The sequence below is a fragment of the Mercenaria mercenaria genome, chromosome 16 (genome assembly GCF_021730395.1).
Source record: "Mercenaria mercenaria strain notata chromosome 16, MADL_Memer_1, whole genome shotgun sequence".
Classification (NCBI taxonomy): domain Eukaryota; kingdom Metazoa; phylum Mollusca; class Bivalvia; order Venerida; family Veneridae; genus Mercenaria; species Mercenaria mercenaria.
Window position 1 is genome coordinate 23,338,627 of NC_069376.1, and position 20,920 is coordinate 23,359,546.

At 35.9% G+C, this 20,920-nt stretch overlaps 2 protein-coding genes across 2 annotated transcripts in view; one reads left to right on the forward strand and one right to left on the reverse strand.

Moving 5' to 3' along the window:
• Positions 1-555: 555 nt before the first annotated feature.
• On the forward strand, positions 556-8,289 carry LOC123540914 (penicillin-binding protein 4-like). Its single transcript, XM_045326243.2, has 5 exons — positions 556-971; positions 3,218-3,388; positions 5,589-5,852; positions 6,222-6,481; positions 7,262-8,289. Exons 1-5 carry the CDS (start codon positions 658-660, stop codon positions 7,927-7,929), a joined length of 1,677 nt encoding a protein of 558 aa, XP_045182178.2. The 5' UTR covers positions 556-657; the 3' UTR covers positions 7,930-8,289.
• A 4,321-nt stretch (positions 8,290-12,610) lies between these two features.
• The window catches only part of LOC123541099 (1-phosphatidylinositol 3-phosphate 5-kinase-like), a 123,970-nt gene continuing 115,660 nt past the window's right edge, over positions 12,611-20,920 (reverse strand). The window contains 5 exon segments of the mRNA XM_053526381.1: positions 12,611-16,455; positions 16,907-16,975; positions 18,356-18,517; positions 19,556-19,652; positions 20,303-20,431. Of these exon segments, the coding sequence (XP_053382356.1) occupies positions 16,334-16,455; positions 16,907-16,975; positions 18,356-18,517; positions 19,556-19,652; positions 20,303-20,431 (579 nt within the window). The 3' untranslated portion in view covers positions 12,611-16,333.

Here is a 20,920-nt window from a genome sequence, read left to right on the forward strand (position 1 = left end):
GTCAGTATATTTTTGGTAATCACCCCATTTAACAGTTAATGGTACTGTCCAAATTGAAAGATGGGCAAGTTCATTATAGAAATTTAGCAGACTAAGGGATAAAGCAAGTATTGTTTCCGGTGTTTTTCTGGTGTTGGTGGCGCAAATGGCTATCAAATTCGGTGACCCCTTGGGTCGGGCTGTATCACATGATATTTTATTGTCCAGCAGTTTTTTTGTCTTTTTTCTTTTGTCAAATGCTTTGAAATTTAATTTGTACTCTAAGTTTAAGGGACATTTTGTTTTAACCTATCTGGAATTCATTATATAACCCGTTTGTTTTGAATTTAAGAACGCACAGAAAGGTCAAATTCAGTTTATATTATGCGTACCGATCATTTAAGATGAGATCTTTAGAAAGAACGAAAGCGTTATTGAATTGTAGAGAAGAGAGAAGGTCAAATATGTTAGTTTCGGTTAAGTTGACGTCCCGCGGTGTAAATGTAAATCACCATGATAAAATATAAACATTTTCAACGCCAAAAATAGCAACATGATACTTGCACAAATATATTTAGTTACAAATAGAAGTAGCTTAAACTTTACACATACATCACCAGGCCGTGAGTTACTGGTAAAGATAAATACGTTAGCTCAGTTATTATTCACTCCACAACCATGGACCTACACGCATTATTCGCTGGTGTTATATTCGCCGTTTTTGGATTAACTTTAAGCCTCAAAGACATTGACCAGGCCGGGTTCGAGCAGAAGGTGACCAGTTATATTAAAGCTGGCATGGATTGTCGTAATAACCCAGGTCTAAGTTTGTCTGTTGTAAAGGATGGGAAAATATTGTTGGCTAAAGGGTTCGGACACAAGACGCTAGACAGACTTGAACCAGTTACCAACGAGACGATATTCGGTATAGCTTCTTTATCGAAGGCTTTTGCAGCAACGCTGATACTGAAGCAAATCGAGGAAAATGATTCGTAAGTTAGTAATAAAATCTTTTATGAACAATATTATAACATAATTATACAAGCATTTGATCTGCTGCCATTTCATATGAACAGAAGTCATTATTGAAAAATGTTCATGTCATATTTATATCAACAATAAATGAAAGGATGATAAAAATGCATGAGCACGAGCTAGTGAAAGAATATTTTCAACTTTCTCCTTTGTTTATTTCTACAAGAAAGTTAGAGAGCACCAGTGTTACTATGTTCGTCTCTCAGAGAATGACTCATTGAATCGATACCGCAGAGTATTGTAGCATTTTCATCCATAAGGCCATGCCAAATTAATTACTAGTTCCTTGGAAAATTTTCAAAAAAATGTGGAGTGAGCGCGAGTAATTTTCATTTATCTTTTTCTTAATTTTGACATTTTTAGAGGCCGGCCATTAAATGAAGGAGCGGATTATTTTATAGTTATATTAACGTAAATGACACGTTTAAATATGATGCCATTGTGCCCGATTCAACTGCTTAATGTAGGTTGGCTTAAAGAAAAGACTCGATGCAGTTTCAACATGTGTACAATTTTGTTATTATTGTTGAAATATGGTGACTATTCTGTTTTGAAATAAAAAATGACATGTGGTCAAATGCAACAGTAGTATGTTTAGAAAGCTTAAAACACATATTCAATTTTGTATTTCCTAATTTTGTACAAATACTAATACGACCAAGGATATTAATTTAGTTAAATTATTTGAGCTCATAGCAACCTTAGTTGGGTAGGACATTTTCCCCTTTCGTGGCTATATCTTTTTTGTTCATAGATTTGTTTTATCAAAGTGCTCAGTCACATTAAAGCAACATTGTTTTAGTTTTATATTCTGTTAGAAAAAGGTCCATTGCGTAGAGTTAGATTTTCCGACTTTTATAAAATTTGACCAAACCGCCCTCATCCACCTCTCCAACCCTCTCCCATTTAAAGGGTAATAATGGTTTCGGATATACTTTTTGTGATGAAAGTGAAATATATTAATTTCTTGTTATTTCATGTATCTTCTACATTTGTCACGGGATGACCTATTTGATTTATGTAGTAGAAAGTGAATTCATTCTTTTTTATTATATCCGTCTTTGGCTTCATATGCAACACTGCAATTTTGTGTTGTTCAAATAATACATACATATCACTATGCATATTCTCTAACAGCTGCCGTATCTATTCTAAAAGTAACATATTAGTAAAGCGTTATGAAACTTTCATATGAAAGTACCTAAAAAGCTTGGTTTTTCTTTTTATTTCAGTATATTTTCTTGTTTTACGTTTACATTTGGTAGATATTGGGATATTTCCAAAAGCTGAACCAAAAATTGTTTGTAGCTTCGGAATTCTTTAATTTTCAATCTGTATTGGCTGCGGAACCAAGGCAAAAATGTTTTTACAAACTGGCATTTCTTATTCTGAACTTTTGCTAAATGTATAATTGTCTACAAATATAATACAGTTGCTCATATTGATATCATTCCGTAGGCAAGATATGTTTTATCTAATTTATAGTTCCGCTAAAAGCACTATACCTTGGAACCAGCCGGCTTACGGAACGCGAGCTCGTGAGTTCGATCCGCGTGCGTGGCGCATGTTCTCCATGACGATTTCATAAAAGGCATTGTGTCTGAAATCATTCGTCCTCCACCTCTGATTCATGTGGGGAAGTTGACAGTTACTTGCGGAGAACAGGATTGTACTGGTACAAAATCCAGGAAGGTTAGGTTAACTGAAATATTGTTGAATAACGGCATTAAACCCCAAACAAACAAACAAACATGTGCTAAGTAATATCGAAATTCCTTAATAGGTGGTAGTTAATAAATTATGGACGAAACAAGAGACGACAGGACTGTCGAACAAAGAGTGCAGATGATCTACAAAACTTGTTTTAGCTTCCAACCAATATAAGACTAATGAAACTCAGTAAAAAACAATGACGCCGCCTAAAAACTATGAACCTTGGTACCAATATGACACCGTCTGAAACCTATGAACTTTGGTACCGATATGTCACCGTCTGAAACCTATGAAACTTGGTACCAATATGACACCGTCTGAAAACAAAGAAACTTGGTAGCAATATGAAACCGTCTAAAAATTATGAGACTTGGTACCAGTATGACACCGTCTGAAAAATAGTCGAAGTTTATGACTAAGGGCTTGTCTCTGATGTTCAGAGGTTGGATCTATTTTATACATTATATATATTTGTAATCGTTTGTTTCAGTTTATCTCTGTCCACTCAAGTTAGAGACATTCTAGGAAGGGATGATATATTCAAGGACTATCTGAGATCGCGGTATACAACGTTGGAGGATCTACTTGCACACCGTCTGGGGATCCCTAGTAACAACAACATACGCCTAGATGACACTCTCACTCGCAAAACGTTCGTGGAGTAAGTTGTTTTTACAATGTCATAAATTCATTGCAGTCCACTGGTATGGTGTGGACGGCCGTTGGGAAATCGGAAAATCCGGGGATAGAGAGAAGTTGTAAGCTCTGTACGGCTCGGGTTTTTTTTTTTTTTTTTGATAACTTAGAAACTTGGCTTGGATTATTTATTTACTGATGACAAACCTGTACATTGATTATAAAGCGACCTGACCACTTAGAATTTTAAACTGTTTTGCAAAAAAGTCCTTTTTGTTTTGAACGTAAACATATATCAATTATTTTTTCTTTGTTGTTTCAGACAGTTTTCATTGATATGAATTCTAGAATACTTTACAGAAAGTTGTTTTGATCATCTCTATGGCTCAATTTACGTGCAACATTGAAAGAAGATCATGTAATTAGGCATAATTCTCTACTTGGACAACTACTTTATCCGTTTTAAAGTAAAACACAGAATTAAAAGCGCTTTGAAACCGAGTATTCAAAATAGCGAAAGGTAAATATTTTGATACTGAGGTTTAATGGACTGGAATAGTTATTGCAAGTTATTGCAAGATTCTATGACATTCTTGTTGTGGAACTGAGGTTATTAATACTGGGATCAGATTACGGCTATGATCCCCTCCTCTTCCAACCCTTTCATCCTCCGAACACGAACACACACACAACACGACGCGCACACATGCACGCATCGAAATTTTCAACGCCGTGCGTAATGTTGTTCTATTATCATTCTTATATTTTTTTAGCAATTGTTATTTTTTATGAAAACCGGATAAAAATCAAATAATCTGATAATTCCTCTTTATTCCTTTTACTACATAATCATAACATTTCACTGTTACTGATAAAAAACCCAGACCTCTTACGTTTGTTGCTATGTCATACGCAGAGCCTCGTTACACCCTCGAGTAGAATATTTCAATCTGCAACTACTGCCAGTGACAGAATCTCCAGGAAATACGAGCATACATGAAGGAAAACTTGTAGCCAGACTAGAAAGCTTGTTACAATAATGTAGATTCATCAAGATAACAAGAAAAATATTTATCATTCGGCGTAGTACAAATGCCAGGTGTATGTTATTTATAAAGTCGAAATTTCTGGGTAACTAGATAAGAATTTTTCTTCAATGTAGATTTTGATGATTTTCTCGCAATCGTAAATAAACGGATGGTGAAACAAGACGTATGGATCCTTGTACTTGTTCTTGAGATATTTACCCATTATAAAAGAGATCTGCACGTAACACGCTGATTTTAAGACATTATTTGGTGTTATTTAATTTTTCAAACGTTTTAATATCATATTTTATCTTAAGATAGGAAGGTTGCCGTTTAAACAAAAATTTACTCCCGGGATGCCATCAATTCATTAAACGATTTCGGTATACCGAGTCTTTATTCTACGTTATCCCGATAAATGACGTTACGCCATTACTTGTGCAGAACAACCTTAATTAAAGTGGGATACTCGGCATCATGTCAGTCGGATTCCGAGTCTCGTGAATCCTAGACTTCACACTCCATGCAATGTATCTTTCAGAGGACAGAAAAAGATAATAACCAAGTAAAATAATAATGTTCAGCAACTCGTGTTTTGACAGACTCTGTTCATGACAGGTCGTTAAATGACACCCATTCCCTTTCCCCAGCCCGAACACCGGCATAACGGATTTCCACTTTATAATGATACATGGAATGTAATCCACGATCCCCAACACTGTGTAGTCAGAGTAGATCTAAATCTACTAGGGGTGAACCTGCAAGCACATAATTTCCGTACGCACGACCGTAGGAACAGGGGATTGGGGGAGGCGGGGTGGGGGCCAGCCCCCCCCCCCCCCCAAACAATAATTTGACGTTTTATGGTAATAATCTTAGCAATTTTTTGACAGCTAGCCAATTTTAGCTGTGACATGCAGTTTATAATCGTTTTAGATGGGCTAAGCACGCACCATGCTAAGTATGCAGCTTAGCACAGTAGTGCTTAGCCCATCTTAAAAAAAAAAAAAAAAAAAAAAAAAAAAAAAAAAAAAAAACGTTGCTTTGATCCGGGTCTGTTATAGGTCGGCTGATTTTCAAATATGTACCCCCCCCCCCCCCCCCCCCGCCCCACCTCTCTCTCCCCGATCTGAAATGCTTCCTACATGCCTGGTTGGTACGTGGTAGTACATTTACATTTTCTTTTTATTTTCACAGCCGTTTGAAATTTCTTTCTCCTAAAGGAGGATTTCGAACATCATTCTACTACAGTAACCTTATGTACGGGTTAGTCACGTACATTTCTGAACTAATTGGAGGAAAATCATGGGAGAATCTCGTGAAAGAGAAAATATTTGACCCATTGGATATGACCTCATCAACGTTTGTGACGACAGCAGACCTCAAAAACCTAGAAAATTTCGCAGTTGGCTACCAAGACCGATATGGGACATTGGTACCTGTTCCTGCTGAGTTTAGTCGGCAAGTAGATTCCATTAACTTTATGATCAAACCATTTTCCATGGCGGCTGAAGATTTTTGGTGCATTATTTCTTATGGTAAAACACGTGAAAACCATGCTCTAAGTTACATGATGATAACGTATAGAGTTACTAATAAGAGCAATGTTAACATAACGCCCAAAGGGATAAACATTATCAGACATGTATAACATGCGTATCTTCAGACAAATCAGCTTTAATTTAGTCACAATAATAATAATATTTTTCATACACCATTTAGTAGATCTATCCTATCAGACATATAGATCTATGTAGTTTCGTATTTACATGCTTTTCGTAGATCTAGTACAATTGCATCTTAATCATAGGAGTACACGTTAATTTGCAGACGATGGGGGTTGCTGTGTGGTTCTGGCTGTGTACTGAGTAACGCCCTGGACATGGCTAACTGGATGATCTTCCATTTGAACAATGGTTTGAACAGCAAGAATGTACGTGTACTCGACCCCGATATTCTCGATGATGCGCACAAAGCACAAAACAGCATTTCATATGCTAGTATCGGGAAATACTACACTCGACCTTTGACCCCAGTTACTCTTAGTCATAGCAACTATGGTCTTGGATGGAAGTTGGGTCACTATCGAGGTATGCTCTTATCATTAACTTACTATAAAAAGGTGTATCAGTTCTTAAATAAAACAACAGAAAAAGGGAATAATATATGCTTAACTTAAAATTGCATTATATTAAAGATGAAATGGATCTAAATTATGAGTGTGTTTTATTACTTGCTTGACCAAAGTAGGTTTTCTGCCGTATGTCACCACAATGTATACATTTAAACCAAACAAAGGGTAAATACATCATTATGATATACATGTACATCTTATAATAACCGTTCCGCTAATAAGATCAACCCGCTATTAAGACCATTTTGTTTAAGAACCATTGGCGTAGATATTTGATGTTGCTAAGTAAAATTGGCTTTAACGTACAATCTTACCCCTTACCCATATTATTAAAGTGTACTTGTTGGGTTTACGAAGCTACTTTGTAGCTGCTTTTTGTTGCGGACCTACTTTGAAATGCATGGCTCTCTGGCTGTGTTAAGGGTGCTCAGTGTTTCTGGGAAATTTACTCATCTTTTATTTTTTTAAATAACAGGCATCGTATCATATTTGACTGCGTGCATGATCTTGTTAAGATAACATTTCGGTATGGACTTGCAAGATAAAAATAATACAAAAAGGTAGTTGTCACTGAAGGTATAAGGCAGCAAAACAGACCGAACAGAAACACACGATTCCGCCAAAACACTTAATTTTAAGGTAAAATTTAGCTATCTAAATTGTGTGAATTTTGAGTTGTCAAAATGTGACCTAATGCGCATTAGTCTAAGCCACGATCTGTCTCTTTTTTCCCAAGGTTTTCCTATCATAACACATACTGGATCTACATACGGATATCGTGCCATGGTGACACTTATTCCGGGCATAAATGCAGGATTCTTCACTACACTAACAGGGGATGATCCAAGCTACTTCTTCCGCACAAACGGTCATCTTTATATGGCTGACCTATTACTTGGTCATGAACCATGGCTCGACAATGTAACCGTCTGTTCATTTCCGGAACCCTGGAAGAAGAAATCAGATAAGCCTGATGCCAAACCAAGAACCGATATTGCTGCAGATAAACCGTTGTCTAAATATGAGGGACTATTTTCCAACAACGCATATGGTATTATTGAAATATACCTAAATGATAGTTCTGGCTTTCTGATGGCTAAGGTTGGGTTCGGTCAGTTTGTTTTATACCCGAAATCCACAGCAGACACATTCTATGCGCAAGGATTTGACCTGCTACAAAATGTACGCGACTTTTCTACGTTTCAGTTCTCATTTAAAAATGAAGAAGTCGATATTTTGAAAATTCCTAGTTTTGAGTCCAAAGATCCACCAGTGTTTAACCGAATCCAAAGAAAAGCATCCGACGGAACCGAGCGGCCTAAAAGAAGCAATGTTGCCTGTGGTAAATACCGCATGAACATATTCTGGTATTCTATGATTATACTAATTATAGTAATATTCTAATGAAGAAATGAAAGGTTTGAACATCTATGTCTGCAGAGATAGAGCAATGAAAGTCTAAAAAGACCTATAATTATTATTCCTCGAGTGTATGACGGGATGCCATGCTATTTTTTCAAGCATTTGGAGTGATTCAAAACTACAAAGAACTCGTCTAGAAAACACGGTAGAATCTCTTTATGCAGATATTATATATCATATATGATAAATTTTGGATATAGTTATGTCTTGGACTGTCGTTATGATACATATACCTGTATCGGAGTAGTTACGGTCGTGTATCAGGAGGATACCGGTATATTTCTGACAATACTAGTTGTAGTACTGTAAATCGAAGAAAAAGTAAATCGTCTCCCTGAATCAGCGTAGTCTTTTATTATCTTTTTACCTGTAGTTTTTACCTACTTTTTTCTGCAAATCATGCTGTTATTAATTTAGTATCTTATACTTAATAAAGTTAACTGAAAAAAAGTATAGTTCCGTTTAAAATAGCTTAATTATGTCCATTCAAGTTTACTCTCCGTCGTTAAACTTGGATCATCCCATAGCTTGAAAATCATTTGAAGCTGGGTACGATGATACACTGACGAGAAAAAGAAACGCCTCATTTAAACTCATTGTACAACATTTTGTTACCCGTGCTTCAAAACTAGAAAAAAAAAACAATTTTGTTTGCAAATCTATGATTTAAAAAGAACTGATGTTAACATTTCAATTAGACAGCATTTCATGGTCGCATTGTGCTTCAAATCTTGAATTTCAATAGACTGTTCAGAGGAATTTCACTGACGCGGTCAATAGTGCATGTGGCACTACTGGTAACCCACTTACGTAGAAGATACCGTAGGATTCTGGCTCACTCCTTGTGGAGAGCTGCTATCAGTTACTGGACGTTGGTGGGCTGCGGATGACATTAACGTAAGTAATCCCAGTCGTGTCCACAGCAAAACGCCAAAAACGTCAATGTTGCTCGTCTGTAAAAAGTTCCTGGTGACGTGCAACGTGAGGTTGCGCGTTGTCATGCTGACAGACCAAGCCTTCACGTTGACGGAATATAGAGACAACCACTGGATGTAATATCTGGTCGATGTAATGCCTGACTGTGAGATTAGCTCGGCACACGATGATCGAGACTTAAACCTAAGGTTAGTGGCTGCCCAGACCATAACTCCACTCCCACCGCAAGGATTGTGCTGCAGAACGCAATTAGTGTGTGACACGGATACGTCCGTCAGCGTTCCACAAGTTGAAACGTGACTACGTTCTGCCAACGCTGGTCGCTATGGTTGCGGACATTGGTGACGGAGACGTAGCGCAAGAATCTCACCGCGGTAGGGCTTTTTCGAAGCAGATTTCTCTGTATGTTGTCTTAATATAGACTTAGAGGCCGTCCAAGGTTACCTACCACTAAACGTGAATTGGATTCATCCGTCACAAAACTGTCATGCAAATGGAGTTGACGTATGCAATTGTATATACTTTGTTAATTATTCAATAAAGTATTTTAAGTGCCAAGTTAGTGTATACATACATTTTGTATCACGTGCACATACATTTTATTGCCTAGCTTCATGTAGGGCCGTACACATATTTCTTCAAAACGTATTTTTTGGAGCCAGATATGCTAGAAAACGCCCATGCACGCATATTAGACCAAACACGCCAGGCCTACAAACATATTCTAATCTATGCCCTTAAATGCATAGTGTTTAGCCCGCTACACTTCTAAAATAGACCGGTCCATCATTCAATTTTGGCAATACAATTTATTATTAGAGTGTTCCCTGTAAATTTACTGACTGAATAGCTAGGCAGTGCAGTGCATGCACGCAATACAGGAGTGCATATTTCAGATACAAAGCAAGGGACTATAAAAATAAAGTGTATTTTATACTTCTTTGTGCAAAGCAAACTTACCATTTTGTTGCATATTCATTTTACTTATAAACACATATATATTTTGCTTGTTTGTCTGAGAAAATTATTGAGGTAAATGTACTTCTTGATTAATGCAGTGTTATTAGTGAGGTCATAAACATGACATGAAACTGATGTTGATATTGAAAATATTGAAGGATGTTCCATTTCAACTAACCAGAGTTAAACATTCCTTATATAATTAAATTTCCTCAAATTCTTCGGTTCAGTGTACTGCTGTGATCTGGAATTTACTAAAGTACTTAAGTTCATATGTAATATAGAAAGTTGTACTTCCCTTGCACATTCACTGTCTGGGTAGCTGATGAATCTGTTTTAACATAAAACTATAAGTTTTAAGAACTTTAAATTGTGTCAAAACTCCCAAATTTATGTAGGATCTGAGTTCCAGTCATTTCTTGAGCACAAATGATTACTCCCCATTATAAACAAGAGGGCCAAGATGGCCCTAGGTCGCTCACCTGAGAAACACACCATAACAGTGTAAACATGTTTGACCTAGTGATTTCATGGAAAAAAATATTCTGACCAATTATCATTAAAATTGGAGCAAAAATCTTGAGTATAAATAAATATTTTCTATGATTTGACCTAGTGACCTAGTTTTTGACCCCAGATGACCAATATTCGAACTTGACCTAGATTTCATCAAGGCTATCATTCTGACCAAATATCATGAAGATCAATTGAGAAATACAGCCTCTATCGCATACACAAGGTTTCTCTTTGATTTGACCTAGTGACCTAGTTTTTGACCCCAGACTACCAATATTCGAATCTGACCAAGGCAACCATTCTGACCAGATTTTATGAAAATCCAGTGTAAAATGCAGCCCCTATTGCACACGCAAGGTTTTTCTTTGATTTGACCTAGTTTTTATACCCAGATGACCCATATTCGAACTTGACCTAGATTTCATCAAGGCTATCATTCTGATAAAATTTCACGAAGATCAGCTGAAAAACATTAGCCTCTATCACATACACAAGGTTTTTCTTCCATTTAACCTAGTGACCTACTTTTTGACCCAGATGACCCATATTCGAACTTGACCTAGATTTCATCAAGGCAATCATTCTGACTAAATTTCACGAAGATCAATTGAAAAATACAGCCTCTATTGCATACAGAAGGGTTTTCTTTGATTTGACCTAGTGACCTACTTTTTGACCCAAGATGACCCATAATCAAACTTAACGTAGATTTTATCAAGGCAATCATTTTGACCAAATTTCATGAAGATCAATTGAAAAATACAGCCTCTATCGCATACACAAGGTTTTTCTTTGAATTGATCTAGTGACCTACTTTTTAACCGAAGATAACCCATTTTCAAACTCGGCCAAGATTTCATTTAGGTTATCATTTTGACTTAATTTCAGGAAGATCAAATGAAAAATACAGCCTCTATCGCATATACAAGCTTTTCCTTTGATTTTACCTAGTGACCTACTTTTTAATCCCAGATGACCCATATTCAAACTTGACCTAGATTTCATCAAGGCAATCAATCTGACCAAAATTCATGAAGATCAATTGAAAAATACAGCCTCTATCACATACACAAGGTTTTTCTTTGATTTGACCTAGAGACCTAGTTTTTGACCCTAGATGACCCATTTTCGAACTCGGCCTAGATTTCATCAAGGTAATCATTCTGACTAAAATTCATGAAGATTAATTGAAAAATACAGCCTCTATCGTATACACACGCTTTTTCTTTGATTTGACCTAGTGACCTACCTTTTGACCCAAGATGACCCATTTTCAAACTCTGCCTAGATTTCATTCTGACCAAAATTCATGAAGATTAATTGAAAAATACAGCATCTATCGCGTACATAAAGTTTTTCTTTGATTTGACCTAGTGACCTTCTTTTTTTATCCAAGATGACCCATTTTCAAACTCGGCCTAGACTTCATTAAGGTTATCATTTTGACTTAATTTCAGGAAGATCAGTTGCAAAATACAGCCTCTATCGCATATACAAGCTTTTCCTTTGATTTGACCTAGTGACTTACTTTTTGACCCCAGATGACCCATATTCAAACTTGACCTAGATTTCATCAAGGCAATCATTCTGACCAAAATTCATGAAGATTAATTGAAAAATACAGCCTCTATTGCATACACAAGGTTTTTCTTTGATTTGACCTAGTGACCTAGTTTTTGAACCCAAATGACCCATTTTGGAACTCGGTCTAGATTTTATCATGGTAATCATTCTGACCAAAATTCATGAAGATTATTTGAAAAATACAGCCTCTATCGCATACACAAGGTTTTTCTTTGATTTGACCTAGACCCCAGATGACCCATTTTTGAACTCGGCCTAGATTTCATCAAGGTAATCATTCAGACCAAACTTCATAAAGATCAGTTGAAAAATACAGCCTCTATTGCATGCACAAGCTAAATGTGGACAAACGACAGACAGACGCCGGACATCGAGCAATCTGAAAAACTGAAGCTAAAAATGCAAATTATTTCTGTGGTAATGCATATAATGTGTCTGCAGTCTTTTGTCATACTACAAGACTTTTATCAACAATATAAATATGATAAAAAGTCCATTAAAATGAATATCAGGATCAGCATATGATCTACCTCTCCACACCACAGGTGGTGCCGCTGTGATCTAGTAGCATTCTGTTAAATAGGTCCTGAAAAAACATATTCAGATCCTCCCAACATATTGAGCAGGTGTAACCGAGTAAAAAGAAAATATGAAAAAAAAATCAAAGTAAGTTTTACTTTTGTTTATTCACATGTGACGTAGACTTATAGCAAACTTATTACACATATCACTTATTGCACTTTATCAAAAAGCAAAACAATAACAACAAGTCACTTCAGAGACATAGTACGTTATATTTAAACCCTGATAGAGATCTATTTCTTATATATTTTTCCCAGCAACATACTGGTTTATATATGTGTTCATTTAAAGTTTTCAGCAATATGTATATAACTCTTTGCCATAGAGGCTATGTTAATTAACAAGTAATCACAGATCAATGTTCACAAAATTTAATGTATTTGTGTGAACTATATTTCACCTTATCTCTACAGTTACATTAAAAAACATCCAAAATCCAATTTTCCATTTTCTAATGTTGCGTACATCCTACATAAAGTCACTGCTTTCTGTATACATGAAGCAAACAACATATTAACATGTAATCACTAATATTTTCTTTACAATATGTTAAACTGAGCTGGGTTTTATAGCACAACAGTGTAGTACAGTATGGTGCCAAAACGGACTAAAAAATTTATGTTTCACATCTCATTTACATCAAAATATTGAATCAAAGGTACTTAAATCACAGAGATACAGCAAACACAAGTGTTCAGACCTTATTAATATCCTCTTACAAGCATGCAAGGGTAAGGCAGTGGTCCCAATTCTTGTCATACAACAGTTTGAAACTCTTCATAATACAATATATACAAACAATACAATTTTTAAGTTCAAATCAATAATTTACTCTAGGAATATGTATGGGTTTGTTATGAATGATAAATTCAGTTCTAATATTCAACAGAAATAAAGCACTGACTCTTCGAAAAAAAAGCTACAGGTATCTCTGAACACATTAGCTAAAGGTATACAAGTCATGTAGTTTTTCTAAACCTGTTATGTCATTTTAAGACTTAGAATTTTTTTAAGCAACAGTAACTAAAATGTGAAGTAAATTATGTATAAGCTTGCTAATTGCCATAAAAACTTAGAAATAAAGGACTAGACATACATCTGGTATTCCAAACCTTTCACATTCAAATGATATTGCCTGTAAATCTGTCCTGAACTTCTTGTATTCTGTCTTGAGAAGAAGAGTATAATTCCATTATATCATAATCCCTCAAGGGGTATAGGAGAAATGTAAAAAAAAGGCATGTTCAACCATTCATTTAACAAAGTTAAAACAAGAGCTGTCAGTGGACAGCGCGCTCGACTACTCTCAGTGCTTAATAGAATAATATAAGCTACGAGTAAAACTTTAACATTACAATAAGCATATTCTAAGTCAAAAAGGGGCCATAATTCAGTTTGATAGAGTTGCCTCCTCCTTTTTACAGACTGGGGTCATGATGGTAAACAAGTATGCAAAATATCAAAGCAATATCTCAATGTACTTTGAAAATATTTGGGGTGGTACGCAAACTTTAACATTTGTGTGACGCTCACGCTCACGGTCCGCCGCGACCAGTAGGATAGCTCCCCTATTTTTTGAACAGTCGAGCTAAAAAATGCCTTGAACATCTGAATTGTGAATTGTCTTAAAGGAAAACCTTGACCAGGTTGTATGGAGAGGTTCATTTGAGAGGTTCAAGGAATGGTCTGGAATTAGGCCATACAAAGAATAGACATGTGCTGCATCAGTATTTCAGTTATTATTCAACTGTGCAACATCTGGACAGGAGATATATGTGTATATGAAACAGACTGATATCAAAGTCAGCTGAACTAGTATTAGAAACAAGAGGGCCATGAAGGCCCTGTATCGCTCACCTGACCTAAAGATCATCAAGATTAACATTCTGACCATGTTTCATTAAGATATGGTCATAAATGTGGCCTCTAAAGTGTTAACTAACTTTTCCTTTGATTTGACCCGTTGACCTAGTTTTTGACCCATATGACCAAGATTCTAACTTGACCTAAAGATCATCAAGATTAACATTCTGACTAAGTTTCATGAAGATACAGTCATAAATGTGGCCTCTAGAATGTTAACAAGCTTTTCATTTGATTTGACCCGGTGACCTAGTTTTTGACCCCTTATGACCCAGATTCGAAATTGACCTTAAGACCATCAAGATTAACATTCTGACCAAGTTTCATGAAGATATAGTCATAAATGTGGCCTCTAGAGTGTTAACAAGCTTTTCCTTTGATCTGACCTAGTGACCTAGTTTTTTTACCCCACCTGACCAAGATTTGAAACTGACCTTTTGACCCCTTATGACCCAGATTCGAAATTGACCTTAAGACCATCAAGATTAACATTCTGACCAAGTTTCGTGAAGATACAGTCATAAATGTGGCCTCTAGAGTGTTAACAAGCTTTTCCTTTGATTTGACCAGGTGACCTAGTTTTTGACCCCAGATGACCCAATATCGAACTTGTCCAAGATTGTATTGAGGGTAACATTCTGACCAAGTTTCATTAAGATTGGGCCAAAATTGTGACTTCTAGAGTGTGAACAAGCTTTTCCTTTGATTTGACCTGGTGACCTAGTTTTTGACCCCAGTTGACCCAATATCGAACTCGTCCAAGATTTTATTGAGGGTAACATTCTGACCAAGTTTCATTAAGATTGGGCCAAAATTGTGACCTCTAGTGTTAACAGTCAAATTGTTGACGACAGACACAGGGCGATCACAAAAGCTCACTTTTGAGCACTTCGTGCTCAGGTGAGCTAAAAATGCCAAATTGAGACAAAAGGACCATGATTCACCTGAGTTTCACAGCTCTAACAATTTTGGTACCAGAAAAAAACAATTTCTTCCAAAGTCCTCTGAAAACTGGCATGAATATTCAGTGAATATTTTTAAAGTTAAAGCCCTAACAGGAAAACTAGCATCTCCATCAACCATGCAGCCACGGCTTCTTCTACAAATTAAGATGGTATTAACTCCAGGAAAGGGCCACCCATGGAAGGAATTTAAATTATTTCAAAATCTTACCAGTTTGTATCTTAAGAATTTCTTTTTATTTTTAACTCTGACAGCCATGTTTTTTTACAATAGCGGGTCACACAAAAACATTAGTGTTAATTTATTTTGCAACACTGGACCAACATTTTAGGTGATGTTGTTTGAACATTTTTCTATTTTTAGCATTGGCTGCCTTATTTTAGTCAAACTGAAAGAAAGTGCACACTCTTGGTAAAGGGTTACCAAATATTTGTGTGAAATTATATTAGATGTGGGAAGGCATTACTAAAACAAGATGATTATTAAAGTTTCCACTATATACATAAAGGGAAAAGTACCATGCCTTCTGGTGGCCATGTTTTTGATGCATCATAATAATTTGAACAATCTCGGTAGTGAGCCACTAAAAACAGCTATATTTTGGGCCAGCAGTTTTGAAAAAGAATATTTCTAAGTTCCCACCATATACATATAAGGACAAGTGACAATAACAACTGGTAGCCAATCTTTTCGATAATTCAAAACAATTTAAACCATCTTAGTAATGGGTCAGCTAAGGAACATTTGAAGATTTTGTTATTTTTAGGTTTGGCAGTCAGGATTTTTGACATAATTTAATTTACACAACAGCACTAATTTGGCTATTTGTCTGGCACTGAAATGGTTGTTTGTCCTGCAATAAAATATTGTTGTTTGTCTGGCACTGAAATGGCTGTTTGTCTAGCTATATTTGATCTAGCACCTGACTCCACTATCCTTACTCGAGTTGCAGAACTTGACAGTTAACTCCTGTAAAGCCTCTCTAGGTGTCTACATCTCTACCAAGACCAGTCCACTGATCTGGTACAGGTAGAAAGTATTTTGCCATAGCATCAAGAAATCTTGTCCTGTAAACTTCAGGGGAAACAACAGTTGGCATTTTTCCTGAATTAAAGAAATGATAAAGTATTAATTTCTCCAAAGTTGTAAGCATCAAAGTGTTTTGTGTAATTAATTTACTTCAGTTTCTGTCAACCTGTAAAACAAGAGGGCCATGATGTTGCTCACCAGAGTTTCTTAACTCAAACAGGTTCAAAACACTTCAAAAACTGGCCTGCAGAATCAGACAAGAAGATGACTGAGCCAAATATAGAAAAGTAGACCATGTTCTTTTTGACAAATCAAAATGGAACTTAAGCTGTAGGCACAAGATATGATGGACAGATTTGACTGCTGTAACCTTGACCTTTAACCTATCGACCTAGTTCATATGCTCGAATACTTAGGCACACAAATTTAAAAGTATTCTATTTTTTGTTGAACACTGTTAAGTTCCAATGCTTGCTTCAGCCAGCTTGTATGCCTTAAGAAAAAACATGGATATAAAATTGCATACCTTGTCCACCAAAATTTGTTTTTATAATAGTTTCCAATTTCTTGTCCCATGTAAATGTCCTTATATAATCTGAAATAGAAATATTTCAATAAATTGCTACAAGTAAACAATAAATGTATTGTTTATTGCTTATTAAACTGGTGTATATCACCATGAAGAAGCAAATTTCTGATTTTTTTTCCAATAACAAAAACATAATGAAAAACTGTTGTATAACTAGAGCTGCTTTTGAGAAAAGCGCATGTCTCCTACAACTGCCTAATCGTCTTAATAGTAAGTCAGTCTTTATATACTGTTTACTCACTACAAATATATCTTTACAAAGTAAAAATGTTGGGTAATTCAAGGGCCATAATTCTTAAGTGCCTTGGGCAATTTGGCTAATTTATGAACTTGACTGAGGAGTTATGGTAAAAACATTTGGTTCAAGTTTGGTGAAGATCGGATAAGAACTGTTCGACTTAGAGCGCAGACAAGAGTAAAAAGGCCGATTTTCAGTAATTCAAAGGCCATAATTTCAAAGTGCCTGGGCTGACTTGGCTAGTTATAGAACTTGGCCCAAAGACTTATGGTCAAAAACATTTGGTTAAAGTTTGGTGAAGATTGGATGAGAAGTGTTTGACTTAGAGCGCTGACATGAGCAAAAAGGCCGATTTTCGGTAATTCAAGGGCCTAATTCTGAAGTGCCTGGGCCGATTTGGCTAGTTATTAAACTTGGCCAAGGACTTATGGTCAAACATATTTTGTTCAAGTTTGGTGAAGATCGGATGAGAAATGTTCGATTTAAGAGTGCTGACAAGATTTGTGACAGACATACAGACACACACACACACACACACACAGAGAAGTAAATCAATATGTCTCCCACACCACTGTGTGGTGGGAGACATTATAATTTCTTAACAATGTACACTTGTTTTATAGCAATGGATAAACCTATACTGACAGGAGTTTGTAGCCTGAGCACCAATATAAACTTAAAAAATTGCAAGTCATGTCTTGCTGTAAAATGAGCTCTTCATTATAAACTACAGTAGCGAGTACATGACACTTTGGATCATTTCATCATAAAAAAAACTTTTGTACCAAATGGAAAAATAAAATGAGTTTTGTACCAGTATTCCTGGTTTTTAGTAAACTCATAATGTATGTACTATGACATCACAAATATATGCTTATGTTGGGTTGAATTTGTAGTTATTCTGAACTGTCCTCAGACAGTGTAAGTTATTTTACATGTCTGAAAATTATTCAAGTCTTTAATTTGATAGGCAATCAAATATGATAAAAGGTTATAATGCAGTGTTGGGAGACCAGTCTCAATAAATATGTATCAGACTGGTTGATTCTGAGCTCAATCTTAACCCTGACAAATGACAGTTTGATTCTGTGAGACTGGTTTTATAACCTTGGAATAATGTGAAATATTACACCACAGTCTAGCCTTACCAATTATTCCAACCACCAATTCCTTGTTTTCTTCATCCAGCCCTACCAGCAGGGAATAATCCATGACCAAGTTGCTTGAAAGGAACTGTGAGTCATGGCTGATGGCCAGCATCAACATTGTCTTGGAATGAGAAAGTATGTACAATGGACAGTCCACACTCACTGAAATATACAATAAACAGGATTTCCTCTTAGAATGTTCAATGGACAGTCCACACTCACTGAAATATACAATAAACACAGGATTTCCTCTTAATTGACTTAGAATGTTCAATGGACAGTCCACACTTGCTGAAATATACAATAAACAGGATTTCCTCTTAGAATGTTCAATGGACATTCCACACTCACTGAAATATACAATAAACAGGATTTCCTCTTAGAATGTTCAATGGACAGTCCACACTCACTGAAATATACAATAAACAGGATTTCCTCTTAGAATGTTCAATGGACAGTCCACACTCACTGAAATATACAATAAACAGGATTTCCTCTTAGAATGTTCAATGGACAGTCCACACTCGCTGAAATATACAATAAACAGGATTTCCTCTTAGAATGTTCAATGGACAGTCCACACTCACTGAAATATACAATAAACAGGATTTCCTCTTAGAATGTTCAATGGACAGTCCACACTCACTGAAATATATAATAAACTTAGAATGTTCAATGGACAGTCCACATCGCTCAAATAAACAATAAGGAGGATTTCCTCTTAGAATGTTCAATGAACAGTCCACATCGCCCAAATAAACAATAAACAGGATTTCCTCCTAGAAAGTACAATAAACAGTCCACACTCAATGGTTTCTCCTTGGTGTATCAGGTGCAGTTACAGATGCAAAGTGTGCATGACCGGAAGCTTGGGATGTGGAGAAAAAGCAGCCTTCATTAGACAAAAGTTACATCTGACTTGATGTATTAATATCATGTTTCAGCTGCTAATGGTTCAGGGGTATTTGAACTGCAGTTGCCCTGAAAAACCAGAGCTGTGCCAAGCATACATTCACTGAATATTGGTGCAAGTGTCACTAAAATGTAAAGTAGCCAGCCCACACATACAACTATACAATGATTTTATATATATAACGTTATTTGAAATTTTGACTTGTAAATGGCAAAATGCACTTAATGTACTGGAGAAAGTCTTAGTCCATCAGCAATTTATCCTTAAGTAAAAGCTTATTTAGATACCTCTCAGAAAGTTTTCATCAAGTAACACAAGCTCTTCATCTCTTTTCCTTGTTTGTTTTACAAGGCGGTTTCTCTCTGACCCCTTCAAGTCAAACGTCTGAAATAGATGTGCAACACTAGCTGTTGAAGTAACTGTTTTTTCAAAGATCAAAGAATCTAACAGAAATACAGAACTACCAAATGAACAAAAACAAAGGGAAAGAAAATGTTGTTCTGGTCATAATTCTGTCTGACTTCTAGGTCTTCTTAGATCATTTAGAGAAGTGAAAAAGTATCCAAATTCATAAATAAGAATGTTATGGACTCAAAATGGCAGTCAAAGAAGCAGACTTAACTTACTTTTAGATATTTATGTTAAACAGTTTCTATATTTTTCCAGGTGAAATATTAAACTATTACCCTTTACATCATTTAAATTCAAGAAATAGCAGTGGGTAAATGATGTCATAAACACACTACACTTGCTGCCTCCATGGTTAGCCATTTTCTTAAACTTCAAACTGCCATATTTTTTTCAACAGTGGTCAGATTCAAAAAGATATTTCAGCATAATGGAAGGCTTGACCATGGCTTCATATACAGTCTACTTATTGTCTGGCATTCCTTCCCTTCAATGATCAAACAAAATGAATGTAGATGAAAACATTTTTTTAAATTATTTGGTGATGGCCTGGGTCCCTTTTTTAAATGGTACTCAGTTTCTAATTCAAATTCAAAGTCATTATAGTGTGTATGATGTGAAGGTACCTGTGAGATGCATCTATTGTAGAATAAATTCTCTACCACCAGTAGATCCTGCTTCATAGCATTGTTTGTATACTGATTCCTGAAGCCTATTCTGTATACACCTACTATCTTGGCAAGGGCTGTAGGTCTCTGAAACAGACAAACATGGGTTAGAACATCTTTATTATATACCTATATAAATTCTGTAAAAAAATCGGCTTGTATTTCACAATTAAATATGAACAGACAGACAAAAATTCCGTATTGTACCTTTTAAATTCCGTATTATACCTTCCGTATTGTATGCTGCCGGACTATTTTCATAAATATGCATGACCCGACACATTTCTATAAATAGCGCACATAAAAACTTCACTAAATTCCATTTAATATCGATAAAACATTGAAGATTTCGTTCAAGAACCAGACAAGAATCAAAATGGTAAAGGTATATAATAAAAGGGTCATTATAACAGTAGCTAGATCTGGGACTTTGTATTCGGCTCTCGTGGATTTTGCAAGGTCGGATCACACTCGGCGCTTGCGCGCCTCGTGAGATCCGATCTGGCAAAATCCACTCGAGCCGAATACTGCATCCCAGATCAATCTACTGTTATAATAACCCTATTTTATCTTAAT

Coding starts and splice junctions, on each gene's coding strand:
- LOC123540914 (XM_045326243.2), top strand. CDS start 658: ATGGACCTACACGCATTATTCGCTGGTGTTATATTCGCCGTTTTTGGA. Junction 3,389..5,588: donor ACTCGCAAAACGTTCGTGGA/GTAAGTTGTTTT, acceptor TTATTTTCACAG/CCGTTTGAAATTTCTTTCTC. Junction 6,482..7,261: donor GAAGTTGGGTCACTATCGAG/GTATGCTCTTAT, acceptor TTTTTTCCCAAG/GTTTTCCTATCATAACACAT.